Source organism: Anomaloglossus baeobatrachus, chromosome 4 (assembly GCF_048569485.1).
Source record: "Anomaloglossus baeobatrachus isolate aAnoBae1 chromosome 4, aAnoBae1.hap1, whole genome shotgun sequence".
Classification (NCBI taxonomy): domain Eukaryota; kingdom Metazoa; phylum Chordata; class Amphibia; order Anura; family Aromobatidae; genus Anomaloglossus; species Anomaloglossus baeobatrachus.
The window spans coordinates 530,587,562-530,601,527 of record NC_134356.1 but is presented as its reverse complement, the minus strand read 5'-3'; the positions used below and the strand labels follow the sequence as shown (position 1 = coordinate 530,601,527).

Sequence of the window (13,966 nt, the reverse complement as noted above, 5' to 3'; positions counted from 1 at the left end):
GTCCTGGTAGGTCGCCAGACAGAAAGGAGGAGGGGAGATCGGACGGCCGCGCGCGCACAGGATGGAAGTCTGAGTCACCATATTTAATTAGGGCAAAGAGATGGGCAGCACGATAATGCTGCACATAGCAGCAGGGAATATTAACAGATATGAACACATATGAAATGAATCAGTTATTAACCAACATGGTAATGACCACAAAGATCTTTCTATAGGTACAGATCTCTGCTGTGCTGTAAGTCCATATTAAACATATAGTTGTCTCTCTTCACTCTTCAGTGTTCTCCCTTCCGGTAACCAAATTGGTGAAAGGCAGCAGCCAGCCACATCTAGAAGATCATATAGTGGAAAAAAACCATAAAAATATATTAAAAATAAAAAATGGCGTATAACCATCGGCACAATCCACCACAACAATGCAGAACCACGAGCTAATATATCATATTCTGTTCAAGCTGATCAGGTCAGGAACGGCTTGTAACTAATTATATCATTTAGACCCCTCGGTTTGACGGTGTCAAGTATAGTTATCCACCGAGTTTCTCTTTTAAGTAGTGTATTTTTAAGGTCGCCACCTCTAGATCCAAGATGGACTTTTTCAATTCCTCTGAATTTTAACAATCGCCAGTTGCAATCATGGCATTCTTTAAAGTGTTTGGGAATATTTTTTAAAAGAAAAATATCCTCTGGCTTGTGTAATTTGGCCGCGTTTTTGATATCCCGGATGTGCTCCAAAATCCGCACCCTGAATTCCCGGGAAGTCAGCCCTATATAAACCAGACCACAAGGGCAAACCGCCCAATAAATAATGCCTGACGAACGGCAGTTAATAAATTCTCTGATTTTATAGGTATTTTTGCGGCTCGAGTCCCAAAACTCCACCGCACGGTCCATCTGAGGACAAGCACCACAATCCCCGCAGGATCGAGAACCCCAATTGGAACCCCTAGAACTGCCAAAAAAGTTGGTAACCCTGGGAGTATAATGACTCCTCACAATTTGATCCTTAAGTGTTTTTGATCTTCTTGGCGTAATAGCAGGTACTGGAGTTAGAATGTGAGATAAGTCACTGTCAGTCTGGAGAATTGACCAGTGTTTTCTGACAATGTCTGACATCTCCCTCCACTGGGCATGATAAGGGGTGATAAAGCGAATAACTTCATCATGGCACTTAATGTGAGTTTTAAGTAATTCTTCACGTGGAGTATCCCTAGCCCTGATGTAACCATCTTGTATGGATCTATGATGATAGTGGCGGGCCCTAAATCTCTTTTTTAATTCCTCTGATTGTTGCTCAAACAAGGCATCACTAGAACAAACACGTCGAACACGTAAGAACTGGCCAATAGGTATAGACTTAATCACCTGAGTAGGATGTGAAGATTTTGCACTCAGGAGTGAGTTCACCGCTGTTTGTTTACGAAATAAATCTGTGCATAAAGTTCCATCATTCCCTTTAGAAACCCTCACATCCAGGAAGTCGATTTTCTCACTGCTGTGGACATAAGTAAGATGAATATTATTAGAATTAGCGTTGAGTCGTTGCATAAAGGTGTCTAGCTGATCGATCCCCCCCTGCCAAATCAAAAAAATATCATCGATGTAGCGCAGCCACATGTGGACTGCGCACATCTCAGAATCCGGAGAAGCCCATCTCTTTGCCCTAATTAAATATGGTGACTCCGACTTCCATCCTGTGCGCGCGCGGCCGTCCGATCTCCCCTCCTCCTTTCTGTCTGGCGACCTACCAGGACTCTGGGTTGCGCGCATGCGCAATTCGGATTCCGGAACGCCGGTCAGTGTGGAGGATGGGCATCGGATTACCGTGGCGCGCCAATGAGGGACGGTAAGTGACACTTCTCCGGATATATAGCAGCCACCCACATCATACCTGCACCTCCCGACGAAGCGACAGCGAAACGCGTCGAGGTGCAGGGTGGTGTGTCTGTACCAGGTCCAGGGGTCATTGTGGTAGGTTACCTTGCCTGCTGGTCCTGCTTTGAATACACTAAGGGAGTTTCTTTGATCCCTGGTTGCCACGGTCATGATTCAGGCTGTGACAGCATTTTTCCATGCATAGGGTGAATACTTTTTTTCTGCATGTACTTTCTTATACATAAGTACAATATTCTATTCTGCATATCATGTTTTATTATGATCTATGATTGCTGAACAGTGGGTAGTGTTATACACCTAGCCAACCTGATGAAATGTAATTGTTGTATATAATCGTTGTATCATAGAACTTTGTATACCTGTTACTGTAATAGTCCCTATGTATTTCTATGTCTTACCAAACCCCTGGTCTGGTCTTTCAGGCACACCTCCCTGGTTGTGATTTTACAGGCACTTCTGCACTTTGTGTCCAAATGACATCCCTTAAATCCATTGTCAATTTTGTTGTCATATAATGAATTAAATTGCACCTTATTATCTTGATATGGAATTTTCTTGGATTTATTATGATATTGGTGTGTTAATCATGAATTTTTGAAGGTCTCTCTTTCTCTCTTTTGTAGACCAGATAACCCCTTTAACATTTTGATCAAAGTGTATAAGCACACTTCACATCACTCAGCACCACAGCAACAATGGCTGCCATACTGCACCCCCTACAGGTCTGTTGTCGTGATGGCAGTGCTCGCCATGCTCCACCTAAGCAGGACGCCATGACATGGCAGTGGGTTTATGCACTTTGAACATTAGTGTCTTAGTTAACGTTTTAATCAGTTTTTACACTTTTGCTTAACTTAGATCAACGTGTAATATTTAGATATGTGGCCCACGTCTCCTTTTTCATAAGAGGTTTAGAAGAAAAACGTAAATAAATGGTTATCGGTGCTTTTTATAAAATGATCACGGAGTCTGAATAGTCTTCTTGACTAGTATTTTGTTTACCTGCAGTAAATAATACAAGAATGACCTGTCTATAATTTCATCGTTTTACTTTTTAGGATGGCGTTGCCAATAACGTGGGTAGCCCATTTGCAAAGGATTTTCTTCCAAAGATGGAAGATGGAACATTACAGGCCAGTACTGGAGGCAACAGCGCCACACGTGCCTTAGAAATTAACAAGATGATATCATTCTGGAGGAACGCACACAAGCGCATCAGGTATTTTATTGTTTTATGGGGTAATTGCTCATGCTGCGTTATCAGCTAAGCATCTCAATTTAAACCCCTTAATGACCTAAGATGTACCTTTTCATCAAACATCATCTGCGGGGGATGATGTGAGCGCGGTCAGGAGCGCAGCCCGTTCCATACCAAGCAGATGCATGCTGTGCTACAATACCCAACATCCACATTTAAATGGCCTGCTGGCCAGTGTGGTTGTGTACTGGATCCCATTTTTTGTTAACCACCAAATTGTAAGAGTAAACCTTTAAAAGTTTTGTATCACTGTAATCCTACTAAACTGGAGGTTCATATTCTAGTGTTTGTTTTTTTTTTACCACACTCTGAACACCATAAAAATTGTGCAATTTGTTTTCACCATTTCACTCAACTTAGAATATTTTCACTACATTATCTGGCCAAATGAATGATGTCATACAAAACTACAACTTGTCCTGCAAAATACAAGCCCTAATATGGGTCTGTCAACAATAAAAGTAAATAACTACGGCTTTTGAAAGAAGATGAGGTAAAAAACAAAAGGACAAAAATGAAAACTCACCATGTCTTGAAAGGGTTAAAACAAAATGTTCAGTCAAGTCAACACTTAATTTTTTTTTATTGTTCTCGGGGGTGTATAGTCCTGTGTGAACCGAAAGCCATGGCCGTCAATGTACACTGAACAATCTACTATAAATCGCTCTATGCACATAATTTATTGTGATCTGCCTGTGCAAATAGACTTTTAAAGGGAACCTGTCAGGTACAATATGCACCCAGTACCACAAGCAGTTCTGGGTGCATATTGCTATTCCCTGCCTACACTAGCATAGATAAAGGGATCTTTAGAAAAGTATTTCTTGAGATCTTAAATTGTATGCTAATGAGTGAGGGAACTAGTCTCCTGGGCGTTAGTTCCCCTGCCCCATTAGCATGTTAGTACGCCCCTACGTCTCACTTTCCCTTTGTACAGCGTGAGTTCCGGTCATGCGCACTATGAAGTCGGGTGTACGCGTCCTGGCTTCAAACTGAAGTAGTGTGCATAACCGGAAGTCCGGGGTCATGTGCACTGAGCTGAATTCCAGCGTCGGGCGACGATGGCAGCGGAGAGGTGAGTGAGATCATCCTCTGACGCTGCACATTCAATAGCATGTTAGCACACTCACAGAGGCGTACTAGTATGCTAATGGGGCGAATAGCCAGGGGAACTATCACCCAGGGGACTAGTCCCCTCGCTCATTAGCATAAGATACAAGATTTTTAGAAATACTTTTCTAAATATTTCTTTATCTATGCTACTAAATACAAGGACTGTTAGGCAGGGATTAGCAATATGTACCCAGAACTGCTTGTGGTTCTGGGTGCATATTGCACCTGACAGGATCCCTTTAAATGATTGCTGATCAGTTAGGGTTTACTGACTGAAAGTCATTTAGTGCCACCAGTCAGCCAATGTAACGGGACCCTTTGTCCTTGGACATAAGACAGGGGTCTTGAGATAAGAGTTCCGGTCATGCGCACTATGAAGTCGGGTGTACGCGTCCTGGCTTCAAACTGAAGTAGTGTGCATAACCGGAAGTCCGGGGTCATGTGCACTGAGCTGAATTCCAGCGTCGGGCGACGATGGCAGCGGTGAGGTGAGTGAGATCATCCTCTGACGCTGCACATTCAATAGCATGTTAGCACACTCACAGAGGCGTACTAGTATGCTAATGGGGCGAATAGCCAGGGGAACTATCACCCAGGGGACTAGTCCCCTCGCTCATTAGCATAAGATACAAGATTTTTAGAAATACTTTTCTAAATATTTCTTTATCTATGCTACTAAATACAAGGACTGTTAGGCAGGGATTAGCAATATGTACCCAGAACTGCTTGTGGTTCTGGGTGCATATTGCACCTGACAGGATCCCTTTAAATGATTGCTGATCAGTTAGGGTTTACTGACTGAAAGTCATTTAGTGCCACCAGTCAGCCAATGTAACGGGACCCTTTGTCCTTGGACATAAGACAGGGGTCTTGAGATAAGGGGCCTAACTTGTTTCTTCCCTCCTTTCAATGGCAGCAGACCTTGAATGGCCCATTTACACTAGCCGGTTATCGGTAGTGGGTCTTCCTAGGAGCACTCACTTTCCATTTATTGGCTTCTCTAGACAGGCTGGTAAACTCTCATTCGTAGGGTGAAAGGATCTTTAAGCTTGCTTAAAAATCATCATTGTCGGGGCCATGGTCTGCTATAACATATGAATAGATGCCCAATACTTACTGCCTTTGGGCCTTTGTTTTTTTTGTCTAAATGCTGCCTAAGAAACGGAGAACTATCTTTCTTTTCTGCTACATAGATTGGAAGGGATTAACTACATCAAGCAGTGGACGCTGGACCTTCCTGATGAATGGTTGTCAACCAGCAGGAGGCAGAATTTGTTGTTTTTTTTGCAATGACGTTTTCTTTCCTCCATTAATGTCACTGTTTATTCCAAATGTTTAGCTGTAAAAGGAAACAAAATTGTAGAACTTTTCCACATTTCTGAAATGTGCTTTTAAGACGTAGCACTTAACATTCCGTTTTGTTCTGTACAGTTCTCAGAAGGTCGTATGGCTGAAGAAAGGAGAACTGCCACGCACAGTCACCAGGTATTTTGTTAATGTTCTCACAAGGTTGCCATTCTAAACTTGAAGAAGTTCTAATTTTACTGTCAGCACAACATCTGTACATATATAAATACATACAAGTCCCAGTCGTAAAGTGGCCACTTTTGCATTTCCCTCCCAAGCTTTGATTTTAGGAGCATTGACATGTTAAAGGCATCTTTTGTTTTGAGCTTCGGTCCACTCCTGTAAGAAGAGTGAAGCAATATGCACTTTGTATACACCCACACAGTGACCGCATAAAGCAACATACATACAAATAAAATCACTTAGCTAATGAAAAGCACCCTTTATAGTCACCGTTCATGTGTTTGACAGTTCGATGTATGAAAGTAGCGGCTTTTACATTTTAGATAGTCTACTTCAATATTTTAGCTTTCCCACTATAATTAATAGAACCTGCAAATTTGCCTCTGTTCAGTGTAGCCTTCACGGCCAGTTTTTGGTTTGCAGAAAAAATAGCGAAAAATAACATTTCTGGGCACTTATGGATCAGAAAGGTATGGCTTGTGGTGGCACGGACACAGTAATGTAATGCAAAACCTTGGTTCTTACTGCATTATTCTGCTTTCTCAGTTTGAACACATTGTAGGTCTTTTTTTCTATATATTATTTATTTGCAGAATTCATTCTATAAAATATTTTTCTTTTATCCTAGAAATGTTGATTTTGATGAAGAACATAAGTATGGTGCTATCCTTCCCCAGGTGATCTCAGCTGGAACCATCACACGTAGAGCAGTGGAGCCAACCTGGCTGACGGCTAGTAATGCACGTGTAAGATGGTCAAATATTACCACTGATTAGTAGTTTTGTTTTCTGTTTTAATATTTTCTTGTTCCCATTTTAGCAGCAGGTAGGACTTAACTCAAATTATGTTCGTTTAACATTAGCAAGGTTTCTCTTCCATGCCAATGGAGGACACACGACCTTGGATTATAGCTGACTAGGAGGTTGGCACTAGGTATCTAAAGGGATTGTCTCATGTGTGGTCTCCTGGCTTACTGCTTCCTAGCTTACTGGTGTTCTGAAGATTGACAGTGTGGACCTGCAGCATCATTGTGTTGCTGACCCAATCTTTGTTGTATTGTAGGCTGCAAGCGGAGTCACCTTTGCCTATGCAGTATTAGAGGTGCACAGGGGCATGGAAGCTGGGTCAGATCCAGCAATCTGGCCTGCTTCTGTCCAGTGTTACAAGCTCTAGAGCAAGCACTGCTTGCTTAGGAGACTGGTCAGTGCTGATAAACTGCAAAGGTGGTCAGTAACCTAGGCAACAAGAAGTACACAATAACATTAAAAAAACAAAACTCTGTTATTGAGATTACAGAATATTTTGAATAGGAGGGAAATTGCAAAGTTGCTTGTTTTTACAAACATTTTGTAATTTTAAGATGCATACAGCTGCACACTAAAAAGCCAACAATGTATAAGGGAACTCTGGTACGGCATTACTGCTATATGAAAAAATGAGATTTTTAGTTTATGTATTGGCCAATGCATGTAAGCCCGGAGCCAACGGCAAGGTAATCTCTATAATCCGGGTACCTAACTTAAATGCCACTATCTAGGTTAAAAACATCTGTGTCTGGACAGCTAGACTAAAAAAATCTAACTTGAAATGCCACTATTTGGACTAACCTCCATGTTTGGGCAGCTAGGACTCCTGCTATAAAGGTTATGAACACAGCCTGGTTTATAGAGCGGAGTGCTCAGTCAGGAAGAGACTCACTACAAATATTTAAAAAAAAACTGACCTGCACATCCAGCAAATGTGAATAGGTGCTAGCTGAAAAAACATGTTTTCTTTATCGTTCCTATGGGAGACCCAGACATTGGGTGTATAGCTTCTGCCTCCGGAGGACACACAAAGTACTACACTAAAAAGTGTAGCTCCTCCCTCAGAGGATATACACCCCCTGGATAACCAGATCTAGCTAGTTCATTGCTTTGTGTTCAGGAGGCATACATCCACACATGCATTCTCAAATGATTTTTCATTTTGGAAAGTTTTTGAAGAAAAGCGGGTCCAAGCCTGGACTCCCGGCATGTCCCTTCTCACCCCACTGTGTCGGCGGTGTTGTTAAGGTTGATTCCAAGGCTGGAGCCTTACATGCCGCGCTCCTTCACCATCCCTCGGGCTCTGGCTTGAAGTGGGAGCCAGCACAGTTCTCCTTGCTTTGCAGGAGGCCGGTCTCCATCCGCAGCCCTTCAGGATCCTGCTGGACGGAGCACTCATCCCTAGGGACTTGGAACCCTGCGTCTCAGCAAGCTAAGTATCTGAGACATTTATATTCGGGGGGTCCCTTGTACTTTATTGTTGGGGAGAGTGTGCTGTGTAACTGTTCTGACATTTCCGGCCGGTTCTCTGGTTGTCACCTGAGAACCGCGCCGATGGGGCCTGCGCGCCGGCCGCATCGCTTAAATTTAGGCCCCGGCTTCGCCGGAGGCCTACTTTCGATTTCACTGCCCTTGCATGTCAATCATGCAGAGGGACAGTGCGGCTCCGCCCAGCGGCCGTTCGGCACAGGGGAGGGACACTCCTCTCTGAGTACATGTCCCCTCCCCTGTAAATCTCCTTGGCCCTCCAGATCCCGCTCTCAGAGCAGGTCCCGCCCCCTCTCCTCGCTTCCGCGCCATTTTATCAGCGTTTCTCTCTGCGATCGGCGCTGGCTGCAGCATCCCTGCTGAGGTGCTTGGGGGTCCGGGCTGTGGGATCTGGAGGGCACACAAATGGTCTGGTAAGCCACGACCTCCGGTTGTGGACCTGTTTATATACTCTCTGGGGGTCATTCTGGCTCAGAGCCCCCACTCCAGCAGCATGTCTCACACGAGGAGCAAGGCTGCAAGGCTGTACTCAATATGCACTGCATGTAAGCTCGTGCTGCCTGAACCGAGCACATATCCACATTGTGATGCCTGCTCTAACCTGACAATGCCTCAGCCTGGAATCGCACCCACAGTGGTCCCTCCGGCTGCTCCGGCTCCGGTGGCTGAACCCCCGGTTGGGTAGAATCCTTCTCTAGGTCAATCTCCCAGTCTTTTGCCGACTCCATGGGACAGCTGTCCCGGACTTTGCTGAACATGCATCAGCCCCCTTCTCAGGGCGCCTCTGCTGCTAGGGCTCTCTCAGCGGAGCTCACAGAGGATTCTTCATCTGGTCCCAGACCCCGTTCTCCTAAGAGGAGACGCAGGGATCCCTCTCCTTCCTCGTCCCGCGGCTCTGATTCAAGAGCTGACTCGCAGGACGAGGAGGATGCCGTTACTGGGGGCTCGGAGGCTACCTCCATGTGCCCCATTGATCTGTCCGAAAGTGACTCAGATGTTAGTGATTTGATTGCGTCCATTAATTCTGTACTGGACCTCAATCCGCCAGTATCAGAGGAGCAACCCTCTCTGGCAGAAAAGCACCAGTTTACCTTGCCTAAGAGGACAAGGAGTGTGTTCTTTAACCACTCCAGTTTTCAGGCCGCTGTGACCAAGCCCAGGGCCTGCCCTGACAAAAGCTTTCCAAAGTGTGGTTCAGATGACCGTTTTCCCTTTCCACCTGAGGTGGTCAAGGAGTGGGCTCATTCACCAAAGGTAGACCCTCCGGTGTCTAGACTCTCAGCCCGGACAGTTGTATCAGTGGCTGATGGCACCTCTCTTAAGGATTCCACTGACCGCCAGGTTGACCTTCTGGCCAAATCTGTATATGAGGCGGCAGGGGCCTTGTTCTCCCCATCTTTTGCGGCAGTGTGGGCTCTCAAAGCCATCTCTGCTTCTCTAGAGGAGATGCATTCCCTCACCAGGGAATCTATGCCCGAAATGGTTGCCTTAACTTCCCAAGCTTCAGCTTTTTCATCCTATGCCACGTCTGCCATGCTGGAGACTTCTCACCGCACTGCAGTGGCTTCTGCTAATTCCCTCGCTATCCGCAGGATCTTGTGGCTTCGAGAGTGGAAGGCAGATGCTTCTTCAAAGAAGTACCTTGCTGGGCTCCCTTTTGCTGGATCCAGGCTATTCGGTGAACAACTGGATGAAATTATTAAGGAAGCTACTGGCGGGAAGAGTACTTCCATGCCACAAACTAAAACCAGGAAACCGGCCCAGGGTAGGAACCAGTCGAGGTTTCGTTCCTTTCGTTCCTCCAACTGGTCATCCTCTAAGCCCTCGGCCTCGTCCACTAACTCAGCCAAGGACCAAAAACCCAACTGGCGCACAAAGGCGCGTCCACAGAAGACCGCAGGAGCTGCTGCCACTAAGGCAGCCTCCTCTTGACTATCTGGCCGTGCCAGCAACGTCCTTGGTCGGTGGCAGGCTCTCCCACTTTGGCGACGTGTGGTTTCAACACGTCTCCGATCAGTGGGTGCGGGATATCATCTCCCACGGCTACAGGATAGAATTCTCTTCCAGCCCGCCAAACAGATTTTTTCTGTCAACTCCCCCCTGCTCCAAGGCCGCCGCCTTCTCTCAGGCCGTGGCATCCTTGCAGGCCAACGGATTAATTGTACCGGTTCCCGCCCGGGAACGGTTCAGAGGTTTCTACTCAAATCTCTTCCTAGTCCCCAAAAAGGACGGTTCCTTCCGGCCCATCCTGGATCTCAAGCTTCTCAACAAGCATGTTCAGGTGCGGCATTTTCGCATGGAGTCTCTGCGATCAGTCATTGCCTCAATGACCCAAGGAGATATCCTGGCATCCATCGACATTAGAGATGCCTATCTGCATGTGCCAATTGCAGTTTCACACCAGCGTTGGCTACGTTTCTCTATCGTTTCATTGGGGGACACAGGACCATGGGTTATGCTGCTGTCACTAGGAGGCTGACACTAAGTAAACATAAAAAAGTTAGCTCCTCCCTAGCAGTATACACCCCGAGCCGGAGGCGGGCTCAGATCAGTTTTAGCTTAGTGTCGTAGGAGGCTGATGTGGGCCGTCTCGGCCCCCCTCAGCCATGTATGTTTTTGCGCTTTTTTCTTTTATTTCGGCGCCGCTCATCACTCTCATACCTGTCGTCTTTTTCTCTGCAGGTATTCGCTTCACTCATCCTCCGCAGCCCTGTGGGTACCACTCCCCAGGGTCGCAGGGGGCTTGAGACTTCGGGCCCTCTCCCCCGCCCGTCCCCGTGGTACCACTCCCGGGGGTGCGCGTGTGGGCAGGTTGTTTTGTGGGCACCCCTGATTCGCCCTGCGGTATCACCCCAAAGGGCGTACAGGGGAGTACAGCAGGGATGGAACCTCCGCAGCGTGTGTAATAGATGGGGCCCTGTCACGCTGCCTTCTCCTGATAGGGGGCTGATCTACCCCCATGATGATGTCCACTACCCTGCCTCAGCACGCTCTCCCCCGGAGCCTTCCTGGACGAGCAGCGCTGTACACAGGCAGGGCCAGGGAGCCCTGCCTGCACCGCATCCATCGCTGGGCCGGCGCCGCCGATTGCAGGTAGGACCGACCTTTCCTGCACTTTCCCCCGGCCCTCTCCATAAATTTAGTCCCCGGTCTCGGCCTAGTCGCTCCTGCGTCCTAGCCACGCCCCCGCTGCAGCGCTATTGGCCGCCGGTCGTCTCCCTCTGTATCCTCCCACTGCTCTGCCTCCTGGCTGATGGTGGGGGCTGTGAATCCTCCGGTTTTTCGCGCCGGAATCCTGCTCCTCCCCCAGCCTCCTCCAGCGTCCCCTCGCCATTTTAGCCTGCCTCTGGTCCCCTGAGGCTGCAGCGCGCCGGCGTTCTGACTCTTCTGGCCAGCTCTCCTGGACTTCCCCTTCTGGACTGGTGGGCAGCACGCAGGACCTGGGTAAGCTCTGCTCCTAAGGAGTAGCCCTTACTAGGCAGCATTCTCTGAGTTTAGGGACGAGTTAACCCTCTCCTGTCTCCTTCCCAGCAGCCACCAGGGAGAGTACCTGTTTTCACCATGCCTAAGGCTAAGCCCACCCAATCCAAGCAGGCCCCCTTTGCACTATTTTTTGCATGCTCCTCCTGCAAGTCCAAGTTTTCCCAGGGTCAGGACGCCCCACTATGCTCCGTCTGTTCTACAGACGCGCAGCCTCCGCAGGACTCCGCGGCCGACGCTTCTGATACCGCAGACGCCACAGCGCCATATGCTGCATCCCGCCCCCCCCGACTGGCTAGCGTCCCTGTCCCAGTCCATAGATTCCCTCTCTGAGGCTTCTCGGACCATCGCGCAAGCTCTGCACCTGCTGCCATCGCTCGCCCAGATTCCCGCAGACCCGGCGCAATCGCCTCCGGAGCAGGTGAGCCCCGTTGCAGGGTCCTCCTCTGCTGCTCAAAAACGGACCCGCCAGGTCTCGTCCTCAGACTCTTCCCAGGTTTCACCTTCATCCCCAGGTCCAGACCGTCAGTCCTCCAGGGAGGTTTCTGACTGCTCCGATGATGATTCCGATGCGGCACCCCTGCAGGACTCCGAGCAGGCGGCTGATATTCGGCGCATGGTGAATAGCCTGATAGAAGCAGTGAACCAGACCTTGAAGGTACAGGCGGACCCCGTCTCCTCCCAGAGCACCCAGGTCTCGTTTAAGCGGGTGAAGCGGGCCCAGAACACATTCAGCGGACATCCAGAATTCGCTGAGTTACTGCGCAGCCACAGGCAACAGCCGGACAGGGTATTTACCAGCGGTACGTCCATCGATTTGCATTATCCTTTTCCTGAGGGTCTTCGAAAGGATTGGGCAGGCTCCCCTGTGGTCGACCCCCCAATCTCCCGCCTGTCTTCTCACACAGTCCTTCCACTCACTAACGGTACGTCTCTCAAGGACCCTACAGACCGTACTATTGACAGGTTAGCTCGTTCCGCCTTCGAGGCAGCGGGCACATCCCTCTCTCCGGCCTTTGCCTCGGTTTGGGTTGCGAAGGCCCTGATGTCCTGGGTGGACACGCTACGCTGCGGTCTCCGCGCCATTCCTGCCAATCCGGACCTGGTTCCCATTGCCTCGCAGATTTCTCTCGCGGGTGAGTACTTGCTCAATGCAGCCCTGGCGTCTGCAAGTTGCGCGACCCAGGCCGCCAGCAACAATGTGGCCATCCGTCGAGCCCTTTGGCTCCGGTCCTGGAACGCGGATGCGGCCTCTAAGAAGTCACTAACTTCCCTGCCCTTCCTAGGGGAGCGTGTCTTCGGAGATAGGCTGGACCAGTTGATCTCCGATGCTACGGGAGGAAAGAGTACATCTCTCCCCCAATTGCGCCCCAAGCGCTTCCAGAATCGGCGCCCCACCGCTCGTTTCCGGCCCTTTCGCAGCTTCAACTCCAATCCCCAGCCGCGGAAAAGCCGCTCTCCTCCGAGAGACAGGAAGACCCCGTCATTCAAGACCAATCCCGCCTGGCGTTCACGCCCCCGCCAGTCCACGAGATCCTCTTCTGGTTACCGCCGACGTTCCTCCAAGTGACTCGCGGTCGGCGCGCAACAGCGCCAGACTTGTGGGAGGGCGTCTGTCTCGTTTTCAGCATGTGTGGATCCCCCTGACCGCCGATGCCTGGGTCAGAGAGATCATCACATCAGGCTACAAAATAGAATTCGAAGCAAAGCCACCGAGACGTTTTTTCCTATCTCGCCCTCCCGAGTCTCCCGCGCGGGCTCGCACGTTCTTTCACTCCATAGACTCCCTCCTCCGAGTCGGAGTCGTGGTACCAGTCCCTCCCGCAGAGCGTTTCAAGGGGTTCTATTCCAACCTTTTCGTGGTCCCCAAAAAGGACGGCTCTGTCCGTCCCGTCCTCGACCTAAAGCTTCTAAACAGGTCGGTGAGGCCTCGGCCGTTTCGCATGGAGTCACTCCGGTCCGTCATCGCGTCCATGGAGGTAGGCGAATTCCTGGCATCGCTGGATATTCAAGACGCCTATCTTCACGTCCCGATAGCCACCTCTCACCAACAGTTCCTCCGCTTTGCGATAGCGGAAGATCACTTCCAGTTCACGGCTCTTCCCTTCGGCCTCGCATCCGCACCCAGGGTCTTTACGAAGATCATGGCTGCTGCCATGTCCGTTCTGCATTCCAGGGGTGTCATGGTCATCCCGTACTTGGACGATATGTTGATAAAGGGCTCTTCCTTCGAGGACTGTCGTCTTGGGGTTCAGGTCACGATCGACACCCTTTCACGGTTAGGGTGGCTGATAAATCGGAAGAAGTCCTCTCTGACCCCGGCCCGTCGGATCACCTTTTTAGGCATGGTATTCGATACCATCCAAGGGCGAGTTTTCCTCACGCAGGAGAAGAT

The 13,966-nt window shown here is 49.0% G+C and overlaps 1 protein-coding gene across 4 annotated transcripts in view; it reads left to right on the top strand.

The window, feature by feature from the left end:
* The window catches only part of POLG (DNA polymerase gamma, catalytic subunit), a 217,455-nt gene that overhangs the window by 97,085 nt on the left and 106,404 nt on the right, over positions 1-13,966 (top strand). For all 4 annotated transcript variants that reach the window (XM_075345933.1, XM_075345936.1, XM_075345935.1 and 1 more), the window contains 3 exons: positions 2,955-3,115; positions 5,699-5,752; positions 6,426-6,543. In XM_075345933.1, coding sequence (XP_075202048.1) covers positions 2,955-3,115; positions 5,699-5,752; positions 6,426-6,543 — 333 coding nt within the window. The remainder of the gene's footprint in view (positions 1-2,954; positions 3,116-5,698; positions 5,753-6,425; positions 6,544-13,966) is intronic.